This window comes from Ranitomeya variabilis, chromosome 1, assembly GCF_051348905.1.
Source record: "Ranitomeya variabilis isolate aRanVar5 chromosome 1, aRanVar5.hap1, whole genome shotgun sequence".
NCBI lineage: Eukaryota > Metazoa > Chordata > Amphibia > Anura > Dendrobatidae > Ranitomeya > Ranitomeya variabilis.
Window position 1 is genome coordinate 692,163,196 of NC_135232.1, and position 27,546 is coordinate 692,190,741.

Sequence of the window (27,546 nt, forward strand, 5' to 3'; positions counted from 1 at the left end):
GTATTCAGACACCTTTAAATTTTTCACTCTGTTTCATTGCAGCCATTTGGTAAATTCAAAAAAGTTCATTTTTTTCTCATTAATGTACACTCTGCACCTTATCTTGACTCAAAAAAAAAACAGAAATGTCATCTTTGCAAATTTATTAAAGAAGAAAAACTGAAATATCACATGGTCATAAGTATTCAGACCCTTTGTTCAGTATTGAGTAGAAGCACCCTTTTGCCACGAGTGTTCTTGGGAACGATTCAATAAGTTTTTCACACCTGGATTAGGTGATCTTCTGCCATTCTTCCTTACAGATCCTCTCCAGTTCCATCAGGTTGGATAGTGAACGTTGGTTGACAGCCATTTTCAGGTCTCTCCAGAAATGCTCAAATGAGTTTAGGTCAGGGCTCTGGCTGGGCCAGTCAAGAATGGTCACAGAGTTGTTCTGAAGCCACTCCTTTGTTATTTTAGCTGTGTGCTTAGGGTCATTGTCTTGTTGGAAGGGGAACCTTTGGCCAAGTCTGAAGTCCAGAGCACTCTGGAAGAGGTTTTCTCTGTACTTGGCTGCATTCACTTTCCTTCAATGACAACCAGTTGTCCTGTCCCTGCAGCTAAAAAACACTCCTATAGCATGATGCTGCCACCTCCATGTTTCACTGTTGGGATTGTATTGGGCAGGTGATGGGCAGTACCTGGTTTTCACCACACATACCGCTTAGAATTATCACCAAAAAGGTCTATCTTCATCTCATCAAACCAGAGAATCTTATTTCTCACAGTCTGAGAGTCCTTCATGTGTATTTTAGCAAACTATGCAGGCTTTCATATGTCTTGTAGTGAGGAGAGGCTTCAGTTGGGCCACTCTGCCATAAAGGCCCGACTGGTGGAGGGCTGCAGTGATAGTTGATTCTGTGAAACTTTCTCCCATCTCCCTACTGCATCTCTGGAGCTCAGCCACAGTGATCTTGGAGTTCTTCTTTACCTCTCTCACCAAGGCTCTTCTCCCACAACTGCTCAGTTTGGCTGGATGGCCAGGTCTAGGAAGACTTCTGGTGGTCCAAAACGTCTTCCATTTAAGAATTATTGAAGCCACTGTGCTCTTAGGAACCTTGAGTACTCCATAAATTCTGTTGTAACCTTGGCTAGATCTGTGCCTTGCCACAATTCTGCCTCTGAGCTCCTTGGCCAGTTCTTTTGACCTCATGATTCTCATTTGGTCTGACATGCACTGTGAGCGGTGAGGTCTTATATAGACAGGTGTGTGCCTTTCCAAATCAAGTCCTGTCAGTTTCATTAAACACAGCTGACATCCCATGAAGGAGAAGAACCATCTCAATGAGGATCACAAGGAAATGGACAGCATGTGTTTACGTTGGCGGATTGCGCTAAAATAAATTAACAATAAAGCGCAATGGAAACCTGGGGTCCACCGTGTAGAGATGGAATACTGCTGCCAGTGAATAATGACGGGATACCCACACACTGGGTAAATGCCGCGCAGTGTGATCAGGATGCTGAGTTCCAAACTCTGTTATTCCACAGAAAGGAACAGCACAAACAAGTACTAAGTGCTTTGTCCTGTTAAATTGCACAGGACAAGCACGAGAACTTAACTTGCACACAAAAACAAAGCAGATGCTCAGCAACAGAGCTGTGTCACTCGCACACAGAAGCGAAAGAGCTGCTCTGCAACTGAGCTGTCACTCGCACACAGAAAAAAAGAGAAGCTCTGCAACTGAGTTGTCACTTGCACACAGAAATTGAACAGATGCTCTGAGCTTAATACCCTGACTAGGGTTGTGCTTGCTCTGGAACTCTGCTATGCTAACCGCACACATGCAAGAACCAGATGGTAAGCCAATGGCTAATTGCCCCCACTGATGCTAGCTGCCTGCCTACGTGTACAGGCCCAAGCTAGACAGACACACAACACTTGCAGACAGTGATACTAGTGCACTGGCATGCGCCTCTGAGAACATTTTATGCACTAGGCACATGTCCGGTCGGACAGGACCTTGTTCGTGGACCAATCCGGCACTGCCACATCAGAGCAGCTGACATCCGACCACCAATGAGAAGACACCACGTCACGGACATGCTCAGTATTGTGATCTCTGGACTCCAGAGTGCTGGAATGTCCCTGAATATTACTGGTTACTAAGGACTTGGCTGGAGAGCCAGCAGTTACCAAGCGTACACAAGCCTGAGCAAGACGCTGGGACCGATGTCTATGCTCAGCAGCAGCCGCAGTGGCCGAACCTGAATGGGAGACTGCAGAGGCAGATAAGGCTTGGGATCAATCCCATGCAGCGGGAGAATCCTGACACCTAAGGGTACTGTCTCACAGTGGCACTTTTGTCGCTACGACGGTACGATCCGTGACGTTCCAGCGATATCCATACGATATCGCTGTGTCTGACACGCAGCAGCGATCAGGGACCCTGCTGAGAATCGTACGTCGTAGCAGATCGTTTGGAACTTTCTTTCGTCGCTGGATCTCCCGCTGTCATTGTTGGATCGGTGTGTGTGACACCGATCCAACGATGCGTTCGCTTGTAACCAGGGTAAACATCGGGTTACTAAGCGCAGGGCCGCGCTTAGTAACCCGATGTTTACCCTGGTTACCATCGTAAAAGTAAAAAAACAAAAAACAGTTCATACTCACATTCCGGTGTCCGTCAGGTCCCTCGCAGTCTGCTTCCCGCTCTGACTGACTGCCGGCCGTAAAGTAAGAGCAGAGCACAGCGGTGACGTCACCGCTGTGATCTGCTTTCACTTTACGGCGGCACTCAGTCAGAGCGGGAAGCAGACGGCAAGGGACCTGACGGACACCGGAATGTGAGTATGTACTGTTTGTTTTTTTTTACTTTTACGATGGTAACCAGGGTAAACATCGGGTTACTAAGCGCGGCCCTGCGCTTAGTAACCCGATGTTTACCCTGGTTACCCGGGGCCTTCGGCATCGTTGGTCGCTGGAGAGCGGTCTGTGTGACAGCTCTCCAGCGACCACACAACGACTTTCCAACGATCACGGCCAGGTCGTATCGCTGGTCGTGATCGTTGGAAAGTTGCAGAGTGTGACAGTACCCTAACAGCATGTGACTTAAATATGAGTATCTGAGCAAAGAGTCTGAGTACTTATGACCATGTGATATTTCACTTTTTCTTCTTTATTAAATTTGCAAAAATTTCTACATTTCTCTTTTTTTCAGTCAAGGTCGGGTGCAGAGTGTACATTAATGTGAAAAAAAAATGAACTTTTTTGAATTTACCAAATTGCTGCAATGAAAGAGTGAAAAATTTAAAGGGGTCTGAATACTTTCCGCACCCACTGTGTGTGTGTATTACAATATATATATATATATATATATATATATATATATATATATATATATATATATATATATATATATATATATATATATATATATATATAATCTCAAATCAGACAGGACAAAACCTGACATTGAACAAACTCTGATCAAGAACACCGATAAAAGACTGTATTTTTTTTGCATGCAAGGATAATCACCGGCCTTGGAATGAGCCCTCAAAACTGTAGTAAATCAGTTGCGGATTTTTCCGCTGCAGAAAATTTGCACTGGACATATTCAATGTGAATATATAAAATATACCCCTGCTATTTGTTTTGGGGCTTCTTTGAGTTCCATACCAATTGGCAAAGTAAATAAATACAATTTATTTTGCATGAAAAAGAATGATTTATTACATATTTTATGGAAAATTAGATAAAATAGTAATCTATTTTGTCTCAAAAACAAACATTACCACATATGAACATAATGTATACAAAGTGCAAATAAATTACCAATCAAAATGAACAAAGGATTGAATCATGACAATTTTTAAATGTCAAATATTGAAGTTTAGCTACAGTGAATTGAGAGAAAAGAAATTCAAGTTTTACAGATTTTTCTTTTTTTGTTATTTTTATTTTATTTATTGTCAGGTTGCATCTGTGTACCATGCAGCAAATGGAATGACCAGGTGAATAATTTCTGAAATTAAATACAGCAGCAAGACAATACAACCAGATGATGCTGCAATGCATAGCATCGCAAGCCCTCCTTAACTGAAGTGTGTATAGAGGCACAATATTTTTAGCATGGGCCACATCTACATTTTTTTTTTATTTTTTAAATGTCACTTTTTTTCTCTAAATTTTACACAATACCATTAGAACAACAGGTTTTAGATTTTCTAAAAGGCAATATACAGAGTACCGAAATGCATAAGCAGAATAGTCTCTCATGCATTATGAACATAAACATTTATTCATTTACATAAAACACTTGTAAAGAATTGTCAAATTTCCACTGTTGTGCAATAACAAAAATACCACATTCTTATAGAATTTTATTTTATTTTTTTAAAGTATTAGTCAAATCATTCCTTTTTTTTAGGTTTTCATACATTACTCTAACTGATATTCAAGTACCCAGGATGAGAATGAACCCCAACGTGTAATACAATCACCCCCCTCAAAAAAAAAAATGTTCAAAATAGAGAATAAAAATAAAAAAAAATTACAGTCATTTTCGAATTAGTGCAAGAATCAGAATAGAAAATGTTATGAGAGGAGGAAATTAAAGCAACACCAGAAAGACTTGTCTTAAGGCATCTCAGATGCATAAGTACAGAGTACAGACAGGACAAAGGACTAAGAAAAACTTTCATAATGAAGCCACATGAGATGAGATTAGTCAGTGAAAGGATGATTAGCACATCATATCTTATCGTTAAAATGCATCATTGAACTGCTGTATATAGAGGAAGTAGAGATAAGCAAAACAATTTACAGGATTCTGGTCCGGCATCCACATCAGTACTCGGTGGCACCTGGACCAGGGCACCACGGACTTCCTCAGCAGGCACTTAAATGCTGCAATTCTGGGAGCAGCTCACATCGTGATGTCACGTAAGGTCTAGTCATTTGGCCTCATGTAACATCATGAAATGTGTTGTGCCGCAGTGTCATGATTTCACAGGGTTTAGGAATCGCCAGAGACACCCAGAATGCCGATAGTTCGCACTGCCCTGGTCCAGCTGCCATGGAGTACCAATGTGGTTGACGGACTATGGTCTTGCAAATCATTTTTGCTCATCTATGGGTAGAAGTCATTTTTTGAAATGACTCCTAGTGCAAGACAAATCTTCTAGAATTCTATAGGTCCATACTGTACAGGTATAGAGGAATAGGACAGTGGTGGCACACTCCATTGCATGCCATATTCCTGTGGACTATTGTCCTACAAGCATCACTTTCAGGAAAGAATATAGTGCCTTATGAGCAACGTACGTCAACACCCCAATGATAATCGGTCTATAGCCATAGGCACAATGTTTGTCTCCATATAGGGTCTATAGTTGTGTGCATTAGACATAAGGGATGATTTTAAGAGTTGGCCTAAATCAAACATCTCCTAGGTTCTACTGGTCAGCTTAAGCTGGATCTGTGATTCTCAAGGGCTCGTATGTTGGTGAGAACAAGCAAAAAAAACATTTTCAGAAAACAAAGCCTGATACTCTTTGAATTTGTCCTAGCCACAGAAAAATAGAGAAATCCTACATTGCAGTTCCTTATAAACTGCATTATGAGTTACAAAATCTATAATCGACTAGTGTTGCAAATTACAGTTTGTACTCAAACTCCTGATGCCAGACATGTGAACTGACCTGATTGTGGCAGACTATAGTGGGTCTGTACAGGAGCCTCTAAAGCCAATTATGTGAAATTGGCAAAAAAAAAGAAGTTCTATGTTGATATAAGGCATATAGTTCCATATAGTTCCCAACCATGTACTATTTTCCAGCTGAGGAAAGTGCTAGGAAGTATACAATCCATGGGCACTAGCTGAACAGACCTATGACTTATGTCCAGAGCGGCCACAGGACTCCTCACTCAAATTCAATGAAGCATACAGTCCATGCACACTGGATGAACACACTCCTCTGATGTCCTAGTTAAAGCATAGGGTATATAGGTCCTGATATCATACTGTGGTCATTTATACCATAAGGCCAGTTTAACACTTCCATCATTCACATTGTGAGTACAGACCACAATGTCCAGATGGCCGCAGGTCTCCTGACCCAAACTCAACAGCCCCAAACTCAGGCATGTGAAACCGGCCTAAGGTTTAGCAAAGTCACTAGCAATGTGCAAATTGGGAAAGTACTCCACAGGTTTAGGCTTATACAATATTTGCTTCTGTCGATCTGTTGGTGAAGGCTGCACGGTTAATACAGAACTTGGCTTCCTAAGAGCTGAAAATTACACGACGTTGTTGCCGTTTCATAGCTGGAAACTAGTGAAGCTTAAAATATAATCTTGTGATTTTGTCTTTGGCTAAGTTCCACTGAATAAACACAATGCACAGTAATTACACTTTCGAGTTAGTCGGAGATGCGCAACTCAACCATGGTTCTACAGATATTAAAGGAAGGGGAATTTGGAATATTTAATCACACACTTGTCAGTTAACATACGCTATATACAGTATATCTCACACTAAACATTATGATAAACACAATCGGACCATTACATGTGTGCTTTATAGAAATTCTATGGTATTGTCTTGAATTTTTAAGCTTCCATCAAGAAAATAATTATACTTTTACCCAGGTTCACACTGGTGAGTCTGTATACAGACAGTAATATGCCCGCACTGACCACAATATGTGTCTATCAGACAGCGGGTCCAGGTTAAGAAACCCTCCCTCAGTCCTGGCATTGCTGTCCCTTTACGGATCGTGAAATTTGCCCTTCTGAATCCAGCATTAATAAAATATTAAATGTTGTTGTTCAAGATGGGGAAAAAAAAAAAAAAGGTGGCTTCTTTTTTTGCACCAAAACAGTGCCAAACTTGTCTGCAGTTTACATTTTGGTATTGCAGCCCTGCCCAATGTTAAATAGAGCCAAGCTGTAATTGCCATATGCACTGTCTTTCTAGTAGAAATCAGCCATATTTTTCTAATCATTTCAAAAACCCTTTAACCTGACCAAATAAAAGATAGGACAAAACCAATATAAGGATGAAAAAGATATAAAATACAAGTATGGCACTTGAATAAAAAAATACTCAAACATCTTGAATACTGTGACTGGTTTTAGATCCAAAGAAAGAAAGTTTTAAAATTTATCAAAAAAGTTATTGACCACAATACTTTGACAAATACCAGTTTAGAAAATTCTTTATTTTGGGCAGAGCATTGCATGACTACAGAGGAAAAATAGTTAAGGCTTTAACAACAAAAAAAATATTGAAGACAAGCCTAAACTGTTATTGGCCGCGATAGTGGACAGGTGGACTCAGCCCAAGGGCATTCTGCCACTTTTCAGTTTACATCTTGTGAATGCCCTAAAATTTAAGACCTACATACATATTAGATGAAAGCTGGCTGAATGCTCCAATTTCAGCAAGACCAGTCAACCATTTGATGTATATGGAGGCCTCTCGACTTTTCTCCGACAAGTGTCAGGGGGAAGAAAGGTCGGGGGGGTTGTTGGAATATCAATGGTTGATAGTTTTATTTTAAAGGAGATATAAGCCATGGAGAGAGGAGTCGAAGAGCAACTTTATCTATTCTCTCCATTGAAAACACATGAGCACTCAAATGAGCCAAGATAAGTAACGGTCTACCAAACGAACGTTTGGTCAATAACGATCTAATGTATCTGGCTAGGTTTCGTTGCCAACCTCCCAATTACATTTTTTTTTTTTTTTTCCTATTGGAAATTAAGATAAGTTATAAGTTAGACCTGTACCACGGCAGTTACATGATGTTGGCTCAAATTGACCTAGGTCTTTACAGATATTAACATGCCTTGGAGAAAGTGGTGACAGGTATGAGATGCTCAGCACAATCGCTAGCTTAGTGGGCATAATTGGTGAGCCCCTCATGGTCTGTGTTCCCCGCAGTCATGGGTACATTGAAAAACAATGTCAAGTCATATTCATAATGCACATCAGTCAAATCGGTTCCAAGTTCCAATCGCAAAATCTCAAGTTTGACAGCAATTATCCACATTTGATAGGGATTTTAAGAAGATGGGTATGAAAGAAGTTATCCATGACCCTCAATAAGGTGGTGGGAGTTTTTCAATGTAACTTTAAAGATGAAGGTTGATTGAATGCTATGGCCACTAGTGTTTACTTTTTATTTTATTTTTTGTTAAATACACAGAACACAGTTATTTCACTTTTGCTTCAAGTACCTGGTACTGAATCTCACATTTTTTTAATACTTTACAATTTATAGTTTTTTTCCCACTGATTTATCTGCCCATTTAAAAGGAAATCACTCATCAGAATTAACCCATCTAAACTATTTATATGGGCATACAGGTCATCAAATGATGAACAAAGTGATACCTTTAGGTCTTTCATCCGATGCGTTGTTGCATATAAATCCTCTTTTATCTTGCGATGTAAATGACTTGTCCTGAACTACGGGCAGCAAGGCCATTGGCTGGTAGATAAGTCTGCCTTCATGATCCCTTCTCTGTTCCTGTGACGTCAGCTGCTGCTGAGGAAATCTTGCATCGGCACCTGTGCAGAGGGCACTTGAAGCCTGATGCAAGGAGAGGAGATTTCTGCATGAGAGCGAAATATGAATATGATGGGTGGAGGCAGACCTATCTACCGGCCAATGTCCTGCCTATAGTTCGGAACGAGTCATTTACATAGGATGATAAAAGAGGATTTCCCTGCAACAACGCATTGGATATGAGACATAAAGGTATCACTTTTGTTCATCATTCTGTGACCTGCATGACCATATAAATGGTTTAGATGAGTTAAATCTGATGACAGATTCCCTTTACGTCTAAGTTAATGTGTATTCACCAATTCCTAGCAAAAGGATTGAAAAAGATGAAACATAACCAACCTGACACTGCAATTTAGAAAATATATACATTTTGAGTTCGTCAAGTGCCTACTGAGTGGTACAACGTATTTTGTATTCAATGGGTCGTACATCATGGAATCCAATCAGCTCATGTATTTTCCAGCCTAATTCAAATGAAGAAAGCAAAGGCAAATGAAGCACAGGCATAACGAAGCTCCGAGGCTCCAATGCCCCTTTAGATACCAGGACATGGGTGTGACTGCTACATCCCCTACAACTACACATCTGTATGAAGCAAACTTTGCTGTGGTTTACAGGATTTCTTGTTACATACGATGATAATTCTCGCAACCTGCAACTGAAAGCAAATATTTATACTGTGAAATATTTGCTGTCTGAACCATTAAATTATATTTATTTTGTAAAAAGAAAAAAAAAAGTTAAGCATTAATATTAGATCTTGATTTTAACTCTTAAATTAAAGATTTAATTATACAGCTATGTGCAAAATAAATACAAAATATACATAAAGAAACCCAAGAAAAATCAAAGATTTGTGCAATCAGCAACAAAAAATTAAATTACATTTGCAAACCCATAAATGTTACAATTCGTTGGCCCAGAAGGAGATTCACCCACCCCCTAAAACAGCAGCAAATATGTTAAATCAGTAAAAAAAAAAAGAGTTAAATTCTGTATAATGAGGTTGGCAAAAATATTTTTCATGGTTGGGCAATTCAACATTAGTTTCCCAACATGGAGGAGATAAGACATAACTCTCTATGACCCTGCTTAATAGGTTAGAAAAATATTATATCTTTACTAAATGATTTTAAAAGTTACAAAGAACCTACATTGGGTTCCAAAATCTTACAAAATTAACTATATAATCTGACAAAAGGGATCTTTTACACTCAAAAAGCGTTGTGTCATGAAGACAAACCTTTCTCTAAAGTCAGTCACCCGTGACACCGACTCATAGAACCTCATAGTGATCAATGGTTCTCGACCAATTTTCGTTCAGCCATATATTTCCATATTTTCTCCCTTGCTTACACCATACAAGAAAATAGTGGACCATGTAATGCATAGACTGGTCAGTTCTAACATAGCTGGAGATACTTATTTAGCAAATATCAAGGAAGGGGGTTTCTTTAAGATACTAAAATAATGATGGAAGTTTAAAAAAGAAATAAAAATAAAAATGAAAAAATTATCATTTTTAGATGACAATTTTCAATACCCCTTTCAAATATAGTAGTTTTCAAAACATCAAAGTCAGTTAGAGGTATTCCCATCTTTGGCCCCATCGGTGGGTTGAAAACTCATACAAATGATTGGGAATTTGACCACCTCACCACCGACAGCTGCACGCATTAGGCCCAGTTCCCAAGACAAATATAGGTCCCCTTGTTGAGGCATGGGAATATTCTTTAAAGCCTTTAAAATTGGTATCCTTAATTGTAGGAATCTTAACAATTCTTATACTGTGCTAGACAACGGATAAAGTGATAACTGTTCTTTATCAGTTCCTAAGCTGGCCATACATCAGATAGCAGTCATCCAAATAAATGACCATTCTGCCAACAGCTATCTCTCCTGACCTCCTTGTTCATACACATGCTCCCTCTGTTTGGTTGAGCATATTTGAGTTTTTAATTGGGACAGTGAAGTAAAGGCCCACATACATATTATACTAACGCCCGCTGAAAACAATGACATTGACAGATTTGGCTTACTGTCTAAGGCTGGGGTCACACTGCATTATGGCAGTCCGTTTGATGGACTGCGTTACTCTGTGGCATAACACGGTGTAACGCAGTCCGTTAACGGTGCCATTAACCCCTATTATCGGGCGCATCGCCAACGCATGCCATAATCGGCATGCGTTAGCGATGTGCCGTCATTCTGTGACGGACCCTCGGACGTGGTCTGCAGTGTTTCGGGGTCCGTCACCGCTAGCGAAGATAGAGCACCTGCGCTAACGCGATCGTACAACGCGATCTGTTTCGGCACTTGCGTTAACGCAGTCCGTTTAACACATACGTTGAATGGACTGCACTAACGCAATGTGAACCAACCTTATATCCAAGCATTTCACAATCCTTTTGTTCTCTAAGGGGAGCGCTTTTGTATATGAGAAAGTTGCTACCTGAGCGATGGTTTGACTGACAGCTATCAAAAGAGTATGGAGGTTTAAGTCATGGTCAAACACCTTACCTAGGGAACAAAAAGACTGAGCATTGAGGTTCAACATATCCAATCCTTCTTTCCCCTATCATCACCTGTAGGAGGAGCGTTAAGGTACATTTACACTGCATGATTATTGGGAACGAGTGTTCCTTTCCTAATAATCTGGCAGTGTAAACAGGCGGACAATCAGCCGCTAAATGAGCAAAATGGTCGTTCTTCAGATAAAATGACCTTTTGCCTTGCTAAAAAGATCATTCTCATCAGCACATTGTTCTGTGTAAAAAGAACACGTGCTGCAGGAACAATGATTTTCTATGCACACAGAACTATCTATTACCAGTAGCTGATCGGTGGTTGTTTAATGCCATAAGTTGGGTGGTGTAAACCCACCCTTTGGAGGCTAACCCAATATGTAAGGCCAGCTTATGATCGAATATTTACGGAATATGTTATTCCAGTGGTTTTATGAACAAGAAAGAAAGAAAAAAAATGTTTAGTACTGTCTAAACAATTTACAATTATGGTGTTCGAATTATGGAAAGACTAAGTCTTAAGCTTTCAGCCTAGCAGGTCTTGAAAGGGTGAATGACAGACCTTGCGTAGAAGTACCACTAATTGAAAGGTCTAAAAATGTATCTAATAGCCACTGGAAGAAACAGAAAAACGTGAAATATATCCTTCAACAAAATGTTGGGTCTCAAACATTACAAAAAAGGTAATCTACCATATATGTTTTATGGGAATGCGTTTTGGCAAAAGGCAGGTCTCTTGAGTTTCTTAGTACTAGTATGACCCATCGATAACATTGTTTTTAAATCACAGAGAACAAAACTAGGAAAACAATTCTGTAATTAAGTGCAATCTACATACGAGAATAATATAGGTGTCAGACCCAAGAATTAGAAAATTTACACTATGCAGGTCTTGATTTTATGGCACTTTTTTTTTTTCTTTAAGCAAAGTCAAACTCTATATTGAAAAAAAAATTATTCAAGTAAATTCGCTTCTGTGTGGAGCATGAGCTGGTAAACAGTGCGAGTTGTAAGAGTAAACTCAACATTCATTCGCAAAACACAGACTTTTGTGCATTTGTGAGAACAGCAAGTCCTGCAGACAAGCACATGTACTTAAGGATATCGTACCAGAAGCCACATAAACGTAGTTAACATTAAGGGATATTTATATTAAGAAAACTCAAGAACAAAAATTAAAAAAAAGGAAATAAATATTTGAATTTAAAAAAAAAAATAAATCAAACAATATAGGCATCTTCCTCATCTCTACCAAAGCTGGATTCAGGTGATCTCGAAGAGCCCGAGCTGGACTTATGAATGTAGTTTCTTATGCGCACTGGTTGATGTGATTCTGTTTTTGAAACAGAGTTATGAGTCCTAGCTTGAGTTGTCAAAGTCTTAATGACAGGAGAGGCTTTCTTGTTAGTAGGGATGACCTCAATGTGTCCGGCCGGGTCGATAATTGCATTTATTACTATGGGATGAGAAAAAAAAAACATCATTAAGACATTATAATAACCACATGCATGTAATAGTGGCCTACCAACAAAAGGAATAAATACTGATAAAAGTTACCGTAGTTTCTGTTCACCCCTGTGTTCGGCCACTACATCAGTGTTTCCATCACTACGGATAGTAATAATAGAGTAGCGCGGAATACTCTTTTTCCGATTAAAAGGAAACCTTACAGAGAAGCCCGATCAGCCCAATACATGTCATTTGGGGCTATAAATATTTATTTTTATACATATATAAAAATATCTGTTTGTTAAAAGCTGGTTACCAAAACCGGATAATTGTACTAGTGACTTATAAAAATAAAAGCATAGCGCAGAAGTTCATACATTTCTTTTCAAAGTTGGTCTAGGAGTCCTGTGGGTGGAGTTGCTCAATGACTGGCAACCTTTCCCACGAGGGGGTTGCCCACTAGACTTACACCCAAATTTGTAAAAAAAAAATAAAATTAAAAAAAAACCTCAAACACATTATACTAAATATTCTCTCACACAACTAATCTAAAAATCTGCTCCCTTCTTCCTGCTCTACAACCTTTCGGCAGTAGCTCACACCACATGTTTGGATTGACAAGGATTTTTTTCAGTCATTAATCTATGGGGAAAACAGTCAATGTTCAGATTGCAAAGTCAGTAGCGGTGATGCTCAGATTCGTAGACGATAGATACTTGTAGTACATTCCAATAAAGAAAAGAGGCGGCACTCATCACTGACCGTAAGGTTTATTCAGTCTTGGGTATTACAAAGACCGATAAATCCAGCTTGACCTATGTGCAATCTTATTTTATGTGATAAACAAGTATAAAACACCCTTAGTCAAAGGTGACGAAGGAGGCCATGAGCACCTGAAAGGCGTAGATGTTACTAGCTTGAAGATTTTATTGTATGTCATCCATTTTTTTACTTGCTTATTAAATAAAAGAAGACCGCATGCCCATTGAGCTGGATTTATTTATCTTCTCTTTTGTCTGTGATCTGGACTGCAGTGAAAATAGACAACGGTGAGCTGGACTTTTCTTGCTATTGTATTACAGAGACACAAACTTAGGTAACAGCTGTTTCGCATGCATTCATGCTTCCTCTGGCAATAGTAGGAGCCGGAAGAAGCATGAAAGCATGCGAAACAACTGTTACCTAAGTTTGTGTCTCTAACACCCATGATGTGATAACACTACCGGTCACGTCACTGGTGAGTGACACCTCTTTTCTTCATTGTAAAAAAAAATTTCAGTAGTACTGGAAAGACATTTAAAGAGATTGTCTCTTCTCAGCAATTTATGGCATATCCACAGGGCAACACTTGACAATTTTCCGAACTCCCATAGAAATAAATAAAGCATATTCTCCACCGACAGTGGTGAGCAAGGAAGCCCTTTTATTCACATAGAAGCGGGGAGACCTGCAGCTGGTGGACACGCCATGTAATGAGACATTGCTTCTCATTTGTGACAACACCCGCTCTAGGGGAACTACAAAAATCCTAATTCTTTTTGTATAAATAAACACAAAGAATGTTAACCCCATCATTGATTCCAAGAAGAAGTGATTAGCATTCAGACAGTAAGAGATGACACGTACCTTCCAGTTGTTTCTGAACTCTCCGCAGGACTTTCAGAATAGAACTGATTTCCTTAAGGACAAAAGATATAAAATAAGTTGAGCAAAAGACAAACTGGGAGAATTAAAAATAATTTCTCGACTCTTAAAATGGACTCATCCTGATCTAAAGCCTGTTTCATACTTGCCAACTCTACGGGAGGCACCAAGAAAAAAAAACAAAACAAAAAGAGGAGACCTCCCGGACTCTTGGAAGAGTTGGCAAATCTCCTGGGTGCGGCAGAAGACATTGGGATGTATGCTTTACTTGCTGCACAATACTTCCCTTAAAGGGATTGTATGAGATATCGAAAATGCAACACAGAGTCAGCAGTACCGATAAAACAAGGAAAGAATATTTACTCCCCCTCCGTTCCAGTATGACATCCCCACTGCTCCCCAATGGTAAGCCATTTACTTGGCTGCAGATGTCATGGCCCGTACACCCCAATCACTGGCCTCAGTGGAATCTGTGTATGCGGCCCCGTGGCAGGAGAAAAAATTGTTCCAGATAGCAATTCATTCACTTTAGTAGCGAAAAACATGGTACGTGGGCTGCGTTTGTGGTAATGAAGAATCCTCGATGGTACAAAATGAAGATTTTTATTACACCAACACATTTTGGCGCCTTTTGCTAGTTAAAGGTTTTCCATCATGAAAAAGGCACTAGTCCGGCACCAAAACGTGTTGGCATAATAAAAACCTTCATTTTGTTCCTTAATTTCAGCACACGCAGCCCAGCTATCATGATCTCTCCACTAAAGTACCATTTCTGGAATCAGGCTCTCGGCCCCTACATCATGTTACTCTCAGATTACATAGCAAAAACTGCTGACAGATTCCCTTTTTTATACTGAATGGGGCCCTAAAATTTCTAATGGCAGCTGAAAATATGGAAGATGGAGAGGAAGAGATGTTGGAACAGAATTACTTGTGGCAACATCTTCTTGTAGTCGGCATGTTGATGATGGTGGAGGTCCCGGCAGTGTGATCCCCACCTGCCAAGGAGTGATGTTATACCCTAGCAATATACCATCACTTATAATAGTGGGAAACTTACCTTGTTAGATGTTTTAAGTATTGGCACTTCATTTTCAGAGTGGATTTTTGCCTCTATTTCTTCCCAACTTTTCTCTTTATTCAAAAATAAAACTCTAAAATAAAAAAAATAATAATGCATTTTTTCTCCCAAATATGCCCTGTATATACTGCATGGTAATGGAAAAAAAAAAATACAAAATAAAACCTACTTCATTTTTTCAGTGAGTACTTCAGTATTGGAGCATATTGTGTGCGACAGTTGTGATACAGGATTCAACATGAGGTTGTCGAATATGACCTGCAGCAAATAAGAATTTCATGAGAACATTTCAGATGATTACAAAAAAATACAGATATCAAATATCTAAAGATGTCATCTTCAAATATTCAATGCACATAATGGTAGGAAGAAGGAAGAGGAGGAACTGGTCTATGAAGACAGACACTAAATGACCATAGACATTTTTCGAAAGGGGTTCTTAGCCAATCCGTCTATTTAATACTGTGGTCTCTGTTATGGGAGGTAAAATACTGTTATTTTTTTTTCCAGGCAATACTGGAACATGTAGGCCCCAACCTGAGAACGCCTGGTACATCCCTAAAAGTGAGGAAGAATGGTCAGTTTGTTGGTGAGGCTTGCCTAAACCCCAACATTTTTGTGCTCCAGTTTCCAGGACTGTTCACAAATTTGTTTTTGGATCTTTGTTGCTGGCAGTTGTAGGTGGTAAAACGTATGACAACTGGCACAATTGGGGCACTGAATTCTCTTAAAAGGGGCTGTAGGCTTTTATTGAGAAGGGTCATCTCAGTTATATTTCTTGCAATTATCCTCCTCAAAGAAAGAGAAAACAGGGTGTCTAGTGCCACCTATTGGAGAAAGAAAGCAAGAATTTCCTGTGCTGCCTATTGGAGAAAGAGAAAAGGATCTCTAGTGCCACCTATTGGAAAAAGACAAGGGGTCGCCGCCTATTGGAGAAAGAGAACAGAGTCTCCAGTACCGCCCATAGAACAAACAACAGGTGGTCTCTAGCACCACCTACTGGAGAAAGACAGGGGGTCTCTGGCACCACTTATTGGAGAAAGACAGATCTTCTCAAGTGCCACCTATTGCTGAAAGAACAGGGAGTCCTCCACTGCCACCTACTGGAGAAAGAATAGGGGTTTCTATAGTGATCTACTGAAGAAAAAAGAAAGGGGGTCTCCAGTGCCGTCTATTGGAGAAAGAGAATGGGGGTCTCATGCCACGTATTGGAAAAAGAACTTGTCTCTAGCATCACCTACTGGAAATAGTAATCTTACAAGTTGACATTGACCCTTTTCAAATCCATTTTTTTAATGATTTTTCTGGGGTCTAAAGGGTAACGTCTCCCTTGTGGAGAATGACAAGCCATGCCTGGCATGTCAGAGTGAGGAGATTTATAAGTCATGCATGCTCCTCTCGGAAATTAAATATGCAAATTGTTTCTTCGTAGAGAAAGAGGACTAGAACTCTAGCGCCACCTATTGGAAGCAGCGATCCTAACAGTCAATATAGACTCTTTAAGAGCTTTGCCATATGACTTAGGATAAAGGCCAAAGAAGAATCTCAATTTCCAGACTCTGTGTTTGTACTGACGAGGGGCAACACCCCGAAACACAGTGTCTGCAAATTTAGATTCAAAGTTGTTTTTTATCCTAAGTCATATTGCAAGGCTCATAAAAGGGAACCTGTCAGCAGGATTGTGCACAGTAACCTACAGACAATGTCAGGTCGGTGCCGTTATACTGATTACAGTGATACCTGGTGATGAAATCTGTCTTGTGGTTGTTGTATAATCTTTATTTTCAGTTTTGAGTTAATGATATGCTCGCGTTCCGGGGCGGCCTGTGGGGGGTCTTCATGTGGTGCTCTGATTAGATATTCAAAATGCAGACTGCTGACAGGTCACTGATCCCTCACTGACCTGCCCCCTAGTTTACGTAATGAAATTAAATATACATACTAAACAAGGCGGTGCCAGCCATGACACCTACACATCACCCAAGGTATCACTGTAATCAGTATAACAGCACCGACCTGACACTGTGTGTAGGTTACTGTGCGCAATCCTGCTGACAGGTTCCCTTTAGAGTCGATACTGACTGTTAGGATTGCTGCTTCCAGTAGGTGGCACTGGAGTCCTAGTCCTCTTCCTCTCTGAAGAGACAATTTGCATATTTTATGATTTTTATAAACACATTGCCTGATGAGAAACAGAAAAAAAAAACATGACTACAACCTGCACTATCTGCTGGCTAAACAAAAAACAAGTCGGATATCTTCAGGCCTCGGACCGAAGCAGAAAAATAATATTGTCAGAGGCGGTCAGTCGTTTGGAAAGGGTTAAAAGCCTTGCCAATGCATGTAAACACTATATATTGACTTCTCTGTAATGTCGGTCCATACGTTACATAAAAACATTTTTTTGACTTTTAAAACTTTGCTTAAGCCATTAGATTAAGCAGGGTTCAAGTCTTGTAACATGGTGTTTATAGCCTCTCCCTTGATTTGGATTCCCCCTTTGTTGGTGTGCAGTGATCCGCTCCACAACAGGCTATGTAGAATGGATCATTGCACATAGATAATAGGGGGTTTCCAAACCTGTTGAAGAAAAAAGTAAAGTATATATAGTATATTATATATACACATATATATATATATATATATATATATATATATATATATATATATATATATATATATATATATATATATATATATATATATATATATATATATATATACATACAGTACAGACCAAAAGTTTGGACACACCTTCTCATTTAAAGATTTTTCTGTATTTTCATGACTATGAAAATTGTACATTCACACTGAAGGCATCAAAACTATGAATTAACACATGTGGAATTATATACTTAACAAAAAAGTGTGAAACAACTGAAAATATGTCTTATATTCTAGGTTCTTCAAAGTAGCCACTAGGGTTGAGCGACTTTTGCTTTTTTAGGATCGAGTTGGGTTTTGTGAAACCCGACCTTCTCGAAAGTCGGATCGCGTGAAATCGGCCGATTCTACTGTAAAGTCGTGTTCAGGACTCACCTCTCTCTCTCTCCGCAGAAACCAGGCCGGAACATATGTCATCACGCTGCCCACACTCCTTAATTGGCTGAAAAAATGGGGGGGAAGGCGTCATACAAAACGCGACTTTGGCGCCAACATCGCCGACCACATGGCCGATCCCACGCTGGAGTCGGGTCGGGTTTCACGAAACCCGACTTTGCCAAAAGTCGGCGAATTTTGAAAATGAACGATCCGTTTCGCTCAACCCTAGTAGCCACCTTTTGCTTTGATGACTGCTTTGCACACTCTTGGCATTCTCTTGATGAGCTTCAAGAGGTAGTCACCGGGAATGGTTTTCACTTCACAGGTGTGCCCTGTCAGCTTTAATAAGTGGGATTTCTTGCCTTATAAATGAGGTTGGGACCATCAGTTGTGTTGTGCAGAAGTCTGGTGGATACACAGCTGATAGTCCGGCGGTGAGCCCGCATCAAAGCCGGGACATGTCAGCTGTTTTGAACAGCTGACATGTGCCCGCAATAGGCGCGGGCAGAATCGCGATCTGCCCGCGCTTATTAACTAGTTAAATGTCGTCCGGAAATGAGCGCATCGCCGACCCCCGTCACATGATCGGAGGTCGGCGATGCTTCTGAATGGTAACCATAGAGGTCCTTGAGACCTCTATGGTTACTGATCCCGGATAGCTGTGAGCGCCACCCTGTGGTCGGCGCTCACAGCACACCTGCATTTCTGCTACATAGCAGCGAACATCAGATCGCTGCTATGTAGCAGAGCCAATTGCGTTGTGCCAGCTTCTAGCCTCCTATGGAGGCTATTGAAGCATGGCAAAAGTGAAAAAAAAAAGTTAAAAAACAATGTGAAAAAAATAAAAAAAATATAAAAGTTTAAATCACCCCCCTTTCGCCCCAATCAAAATAAATCAATAAAAAAAAAATCAAACCTACACATATTTAGTATTGCCACGTTCAGAATTGCCCGATCTATCAATAAAAAAAAGCATTAACCTGATCGCTAAACGGCGTAGTGAGAAAAAAAATTAGAAACGCCAGAATTACGATTTTTGGGTCGTCGCGACATTACATTAAAATGCAATAACGGGTGATCAAAAGAACGTATCTGCACCAAAATGGAATAATTAAAAACGCCAGCTCGGCACGCAAAAAATAAGCCCTCAACCGACCCGAGATCATGAAAAATAGAGACGCTACGAGTATCGGAAAATGGCGCAATTTTTTTTTTTTAGCAAAGTTTGGAATTTTTTTTCACCACTTAGATAAAAAATAACCTAGTCATGTTAGGTGTCTATGAACTGGTACTGACCTGGAGAATCATAATGGCAGGTCAGTTTTAGCATTTAGTGAACCTAGCAAAAAGCCAAACAAAAAACAAGTGTGGGACTGCACTTTTTTTGCAATTTCACCGCACTTGGAATTTTTTTCCCGTTTTCTAGTACACGACATGGAAAAACCAATGATGTCGTTCAAAAGTACAACTCGTCCCGCAAAAAATAAGCCCTCACATGGCCAAATTGACGGAAAAATAAAAAAGTTATGGCTCTGGGAAGGAGGGGAGCGAAAAACGAACACGGAAAAATGGAAAATCCCAAGGTCATGAAGGGGTTAAGAAATGAAGGTCAGTCAGTCCAAAAAATTGGGAAAACTTTGAAAGTTTCCCCAAGTGCAGTGGCAAAAACAATCAAGCGCTACAAAGAAACTGGCTCACATGAGGACTGCCCCAGGAAAGGAAGACCAAGAGTCACCTCTGCTTCTGAGGATAAGTTTACCAGTCACCAGCCTCAGAAATTGCAGGTTAACAGTAGCTCAGATTAAAGACCAGGTCAATGGCACACAGAGTTCTAGCAGCAGACACATCTCTACAACAACTGTTAAGAGGAGACTTTGTGCAGCAGGCCTTCATGGTAAAATAGCTGCTAGGAAACCACTGCTAAGGACAGGCAACAAGCAGAAGAGACTTGTTTGTGCTAAAGAACACAAGGAATGGACATTAGACCAGTGGAAATCTGTGCTTTGGTCTGATAAGTCCAAATTTGAGATCTTTGGTTCCAACCACCGTGTCTTTGAGCGACGCAGAAAAGGTGAACGGATGGACTCTACATGCCTGATTCCCACCGTGAAGCATGGAGGAGGAGGTGTGATGGTGTGGGGGTGCTTTTCTGGTGACACTGTTGGGGGTTTATTCAAAATTGAAGGCATACTGGACCAGCATGGCTACCACAGCATCTTGCAGCGCCATGCTACTCCATCCGGTTTGCGTTTAGTTGGACCATCATTTATTTTTCAACAGGACAATGACCCCAAACACACCTCCAGGCTGTGTAAGGGCTATTTGACAAAGAAGGAGAGTGATGGGGTGCTACGCAAGATGACCTGGCTTCCACAGTCACCAGACCTGAACCCAATAGAGATGGTTTGGGGTGAGCTGGACCGCAGAGTGAAGGCAAAAGGGCCAACAAGTGCTAAGCATCTCTGGGAACTCCTTCAAGAACATTCCCAGTGACTACCTCTAGAAGCTCATCAAGAGAATGCCAAGAGTGTGCAAAGCAGTCATCAAAGCAAAAAGGTGGCTACTTTGAAGAACCTTGTAAAATATAAGACATAACAAAAAAAAGTGTGAAACAACTGAAATTAAGTATATAATTCCACATGTGTTAATTCATAGCTTTGATGCCTTCAGTGTGAATGTACAGTTTTCAGAGTCATGAAAATACAGAAAAATCCTTAAATGAAAAGGTGTGTCCAAACTTTTATACATATATATATATATATATATATATATATATATATATATATATATATATATATATATACACACACTCACCGGCCACTTTATTAGGTACACCATGCTAGTAACGGGTTGGACCCCCTTTTGCCTTCAGAACTGCCTCAATTCTTCGTGGCATAGATTCAACAAGGTGCTGGAAGCATTCCTCAGAGATTTTGGTCCATATTGACATGATGGCATCACACAGTTGCCGCAGATTTGTCGGCTGCACATCCCAAAGATGCTCCATACAAGGCAGGATGGATCCATGCTTTCATGTTGTTTACGCCAAATTCTGACCCTACCATCCGAATGTCGCAGCAGAAATCGAGACTCATCAGACCAAGCAACGTTTTTCCAATCTTCTACTGTCCAATTTCGATGAGCTTGTACAAATTGTAGCCTCAGTTTCCTGTTCTTAGCTGAAAGGAGTGATACCCGGTGTGGTCTTCTGCTGCTGTAGCCCATCTGCCTCAAAGTTCGACGCACTGTGCGTTCAGAGATGCTCTTAGGCCTACCTTGGTTGTAACGGGTGGCGATTTGAGTCACTGTTGCCTTTCTATCAGCTCGAACCAGTCTGCCCATTCTCCTCTGACCTCTGGCATCAACAAGGCATTTCCGCCCAAAGAACTGCCGCTCACTGGATTTTTTTTCTTTTTCGGACCATTCTCTGTAAACCCTAGAGATGGTTGTGCGTGAAAATCCCAGTAGATCAGCAGTTTCTGAAATACTCAGACCAGCCCTTCTGGCACCAACAACCATGCCACGTTCAAAGGCACTCAAATCACCTTTCTTCCCCATACTGATGCTCGGTTTGAACTGCAGGAGATTGTCTTGACCATGTCTACATGCCTAAATGCACTGAGTTGCCGCCATGTGATTGGCTGATTAGAAATTAAGTGTTAACAAGAAGTTGGACAGGTGTACCTAATAAAGTGGCCGCTGAGTGTATATATATATATATATATATATATATATATACAGTGGGGCAAAAAAGTATTTAGTCAGTCAGCAATAGTGCAAGTTCCACCACTTAAAAAGATGAGAGGCGTCTGTAATTTACATCATAGGTAGACCTCAACTATGGGAGACAAACTGAGAAAAAAAAATCCAGAAAATCACATTGTCTGTTTTTTTATCATTTTATTTGCATATTATGGTGGAAAATAAGTATTTGGTCAGAAACAAAATTTCATCTCAATACTTTGTAATATATCCTTTGTTGGCAATGACAGAGGTCAAACGTTTTCTGTAAGACTTCACAAGGTTGCCACACACTGTTGTTGGTATGTTGGCCCATTCCTCCATGCAGATCTCCTCTAGAGCAGTGATGTTTTTGGCTTTTCGCTTGGCAACACGGACTTTCAACTCCCTCCAAAGGTTTTCTATAGGGTTGAGATCTGGAGACTGGCTAGGCCACTCCAGGACCTTAAAATGCTTCTTACGAAGCCACTCCTTCGTTGCCCTGGCGGTGTGCTTTGGATCATTGTCATGTTGAAAGACCCAGCAATGTTTCATCTTCAATGCCCTTGCTGATGGAAGGAGGTTTGCACTCAAAATCTCACGATACATGGCCCCATTCATTCTTTCATGTACCCGGATCAGTCGTCCTGGCCCCTTTGCAGAGAAACAGCCCCAAAGCATGATGTTTCCACCACCATGCTTTACAGTAGGTATGGTGTTTGATGGATGCAACTCAGTATTCTTTTTCCTCCAAACACGACAAGTTGTGTTTCTACCAAACAGTTCCAGTTTGGTTTCATCAGACCATAGGACATTCTCCCAAAACTCCTCTGGATCATCCAAATGCTCTCTAGCAAACTTCAGACGGGCCCGGACATGTACTGGCTTAAGCAGTGAGACACGTCTGGCACTGCAGGATCTGAGTCCATGGTGGCGTAGTGTGTTACTTATGGTAGCCTTTGTTACATTGGTCCCAGCTCTCTGCAATTCATTCACTAGGTCCCCCCGCGTGGTTCTGGGATTTTTGCTCACCGTTCTTGTGATCATTCTGACCCCACGGGGTGGGATTTTGCGTGGAGCCCCAGATCGAGGGAAATTATCAGTGGTCTTGAATGTCTTCCATTTTCTAATTATTGCTCCCACTGTTGATTTCTTCACTCCAAGCTGGTTGGCTATTGCAGATTCAGTCTTCCCAGCCTGGTGCAGGGCTACAATTTTGTTTCTGGTGTCCTTTGACAGCTCTTTGGTCTTCACCATAGTGGAGTTTGGAGTCAGACTGTTTGAGGGTGTGCACAGGTGTCTTTTTATACTGATAACAAGTTTAAACAGGTGCCATTACTACAGGTAATGAGTGGAGGAAAGAGGAGACTCTTAAAGAAGAAGTTACAGGTCTGTGAGAGCCAGAAATCTTGATTGTTTGTTTCTGACCAAATACTTATTTTCCACCATAATATGCAAATAAAATGATAAAAAAACAGACAATGTGATTTTCTGGATTTTTTTTTCTCAGTTTGTCTCCCATAGTTGAGGTCTACCTATGATGTAAATTACAGACGCCTCTCATCTTTTTAAGTGGTGGAACTTGCACTATTGCTGACTGACTAAATACTTTTTTGCCCCACTGTATATATATACACACACACACTGTATATTATTTTGTTACTTGCACTTTACAATTTCCATTTTTTTTTTTACTAATAAAAGTACACATATGCAGAATACTTACCTCCTCTCGATTTCTAGCCCTTCTCTTTATCGGATCATCATCGCGATTATCGTTCATATTTTGGTCAAAGTCTTTCAATCCAATGGAGCCTGGTGGAACTTTCTGATAATTTAGGCTTGCCTCCGGTATATGATGAACCAACTGGAAAATAGGGAAAAATATGAAGAACCGTACAACGTAGGATGTATAAATGTAATGGAGCATTGTCCTCCAATCTAAATCCTTAGAATATGAATTTATATACTTCGAAGCCCTGAATCTCGTCTTTGGATTCTTATACAGGCGCCATCCTCATTGTGGGCCAAAATATATAGAATTTCTTATAATATTGTACAAAATATTTTAATGATTTGGATGGTTCTTACAACATGGTACATAAGCACCCCCTCACGACCCCACTCCCCACCTTGAATGTGCAGAATGAGTCAGTGGAATATATAATATATATGTGTGTGTGTGTGTGTGTGTGCGCGCGCGCGCGCGCACGCACGCACGCACGCACACGCACACACACACACACACACACACACACACACACACATATATATATATGTATACACATATACATATACATATACATATGCAGTGTATATATATCTATCCCAAAATCATTTGCATTTTTTTTTTTTTTGTCACTTTACTTTTTCTTTTGTCGTGTTAATCGTTTGTTTGTTTTTTTGCATTAATTAAAAATGGTGCACACTGTACATAAAGACAATTTTTAACTTTGTGCAACATCTTTATTTGTGATTTTAACTTTTTTTTTTTTTCGGCTGTAGTGCAAAAAGTTACACAATATTGGTGGCACATTTTGTGACTTTTCGAAAAGCAGCAAATGATGAATCAGTAGAGAATATCTGGAAAACAAAAACTCATTCACAATGACAAACAAAAAACAAAACAAACAAACAGGCGAGCACATATAATACAGACTTTAAAAAGGCGCAAACTAAACGGGTTGTCCATGACCATTTTATTTTTTTATTTTTTTTTAACTATGGGCCTAAAAACTAACAGGCAGGTAGTTGCTAATGGAGGCAACTAACTGCCTGTTCCACTAAGTGCCGGCTCAGAGATGTCACCAGTGATTTTGCTGCTACACATCAACAGAGCAGCTCGTCTTCTTCCGAGCTGCTCTGTCGACAGGATGTGACTGCCGACGTCATGCTGACAGTAACATTTTTGTACATTAGCTTAGATGCCCTTTCCAACTAGAAATGCAAACATGCATTTGTATATCTATATTTTTTTAAGCCTAATTCATAACAATGGTAAAAATAAATCTAGAAACAAAGGAAATTTAAAAAAAAAAAAAAAAAAACAGTCATGCACCTGTGATGGGTATGGCCTTTGTGAGGTTCTTTTAAGAATCTGTGATAAGAAAAAAAAAAAAGATAAAATCATAGATGTAAAAATAAATGAAAGTCAATGAAAATGGTCAATTGTTCATTCAAATCAAAGTATGCTGGTTTTTTTTCACAAGGTTATACCATTGCTGATTATTGATGCGGGCCATGACTTCTAAATGGGGATTAAAATGTCCCTCTGTCCTATATATGGATCCTCTGTCAGGGTCGACTATAGACATTGCATTGTGACCTGGGAAATGAAAGTTACTGTCCAAGACTTGTTTAAGTATGTAGGAGAGTCACAAGTATATAGGAGAGTCACTGCCACGTCACTGGAGGCTTGATGAGCTAAATCTCCAAGCAATGCTACTTGGTATATACATACATTATATGTGCAGTATGGCCGATTGTATTCCAGTGCCCACTCTAAGGTCTACAATATAGCCGCAATACTTCAATCCTACCCTGTTCTACTGAACCAGACTTGCACCGGCCATATATGTTAAATAGCTGTCAGGAAAACATTTGTTCGGCCAACAGCTATTCCTCCAGGCCCCCTGACCAACAGGAATGGTTGGCCAAGTTTTTAATAGAGAAGTAGAGTAAAACCCTGCCAAACAGGACTGGTGGTGGTTTATGTCCCTTCAGAGTAAGTGATCAGACATGTTGAAATCCAAAACTTGGGACACCACAGTATATTTTATATATATATATACTATATAGATTGCCCTTTCTACCAAAATTGACCGATTCAACCAACATTCATCCTGACGGCCCACCTATCGTTCAGCAGCCATATACCTCTCCAAACTCTCCTATTCACAGGAATGCTCGGAACAGCTAAGCATTCCCGTTTTCTCTAAAAGACAGGTACTGCCATGAAGAGCAGAAAAACAATACCGACCAAAGAGGTTCAGGCAACTGAACGCTAACTTCATGAAAGGCCACCAAAAGGTATTAGATGCTCATCAATCCCGTCAAAAATGGCGGGTTCGACTTCTATCTAATCATTATAGAATAATAGAATATATATAATATAGAATGGCTATGAGGGCCTGTAAGGATGAAGACCAGGCTGCGGATACCTACGTCAAAGCAGTTTTCCTGATTTTGGAAAAGCCTTGTCCCCTAGCTGCCGTTTGTTTTGTTTAGTGGAGTGCCCTCCGCTGCTGCTAGTGTTATTGTCTGCAGTGCTAATGTCACATCAACAGCGCTGCAGCCAAACAATGAGCTCGGTGGCACGGAGTGGCTTGTGCCATTAACTTGGGCAGAGCCGCTGAACTCACTACTTGGCTGCAGCAATGTTGACGTGACATCAGCGCGGCAGACAATAACAGACACCAGAATCGGCCCTTTTAAAAATGAACTGCAGCAGGAAAAAAGGGGATCTTTCTGAAACCGGAAAACCCATTTAATGTGTATAAACACTTTTAGATCATCATAGAATTTTATGATAATCTATGTCCTGTTCAGTGGAAGTGATCGCGAAGTTTTGATATTATGGGTGTGTGAAAGCAGACCAAGTGTAATGCACCCTACCACAATATAGATAAGTGTTGTACATGGCTAAATTTCAGTGTCCATATCCTTGGTCAATACTGTACCTCCATGTTTCTACCTTATACAGAAGTACATAAGGCTTAATTCCCATAGATCTAGAAGAAGTCCATGAAGAACAATGCTGCTCTCCAATAAGAGTATTGTTTCTAGAGAATATGGCTGCCCAAGGAGTAAATATTTGGTGGCACGCTGGGTCCCTACAGGGTCAGTGGAGATGGCTTTGCAGCTGTATGAGCCTTTATGTGACATTAAAAACTAAAGAGCCCATATACAAGCAAAAAGAGGAGGTAATTGCCGTATAATGAAAGCCATTGCTTGTATGTAAATATATTTTTACACAATGTTTAATCCACTTTACAGGACCTTTAAATGAGATCTATGATTTGCATCTCATTCTGCACGTCACATGGCATTTGTGGTTTTACTAGGCACAACACAGAATTAAAATAGCCATTACATGCTGGGTGTTGTCCGCACAGAGGAACGGTAAGCTATAATTCCAGCGTGCATGAACGCACCACTGTGCCTATGACTTGTCTCCGGGCCAGTTACATTTTACTATGGGAAGCGTTCAACATTTTTTTCCCATTCATTTTCTTTTATGAAATGGCGGAACTTAATTCTTATTAACCTCATTAGTGAGCACAGCTTGGCAAGGTGGAACAATTAGAGATTTCTGAGCCTGAGCCCCCCGCTCTGAGTATACAAGAATTTCAACGATGTCACATACTTAGTAATAAGCAGCCCTCTCTTACGTCTCAGTGGTGTGTGTATATATTTATATTATCTATCTATCGCTTTAGGTAGGCATATTTAGGGTACCACGAAACTCAAGAGGGGCAGCAATTGGACCTGCGAAGGATGAGTGTATGGGCATTCGGATATGGC

General features: G+C 40.3%; 1 protein-coding gene across 4 annotated transcripts in view; it reads right to left on the minus strand.

Annotated features, from left to right (window-relative positions):
* Positions 1-3,697: 3,697 nt before the first annotated feature.
* The window catches only part of CEP170B (centrosomal protein 170B), a 97,912-nt gene continuing 74,063 nt past the window's right edge, over positions 3,698-27,546 (minus strand). For 2 of the 4 annotated variants that reach the window (XM_077266356.1, XM_077266339.1), the window contains exons 15-20: positions 25,082-25,120; positions 23,750-23,890; positions 15,431-15,519; positions 15,241-15,334; positions 14,163-14,214; positions 3,698-12,543 (exon numbers count right to left, since the gene is read on the minus strand). In XM_077266356.1, coding sequence (XP_077122471.1) covers positions 12,308-12,543; positions 14,163-14,214; positions 15,241-15,334; positions 15,431-15,519; positions 23,750-23,890; positions 25,082-25,120 — 651 coding nt within the window. In that variant the 3' untranslated portion in view covers positions 3,698-12,307. The remainder of the gene's footprint in view (positions 12,544-14,162; positions 14,215-15,240; positions 15,335-15,430; positions 15,520-23,749; positions 23,891-25,081; positions 25,121-27,546) is intronic. The other 2 variants (XM_077266365.1, XM_077266348.1) reach the window with 1 other exon arrangement.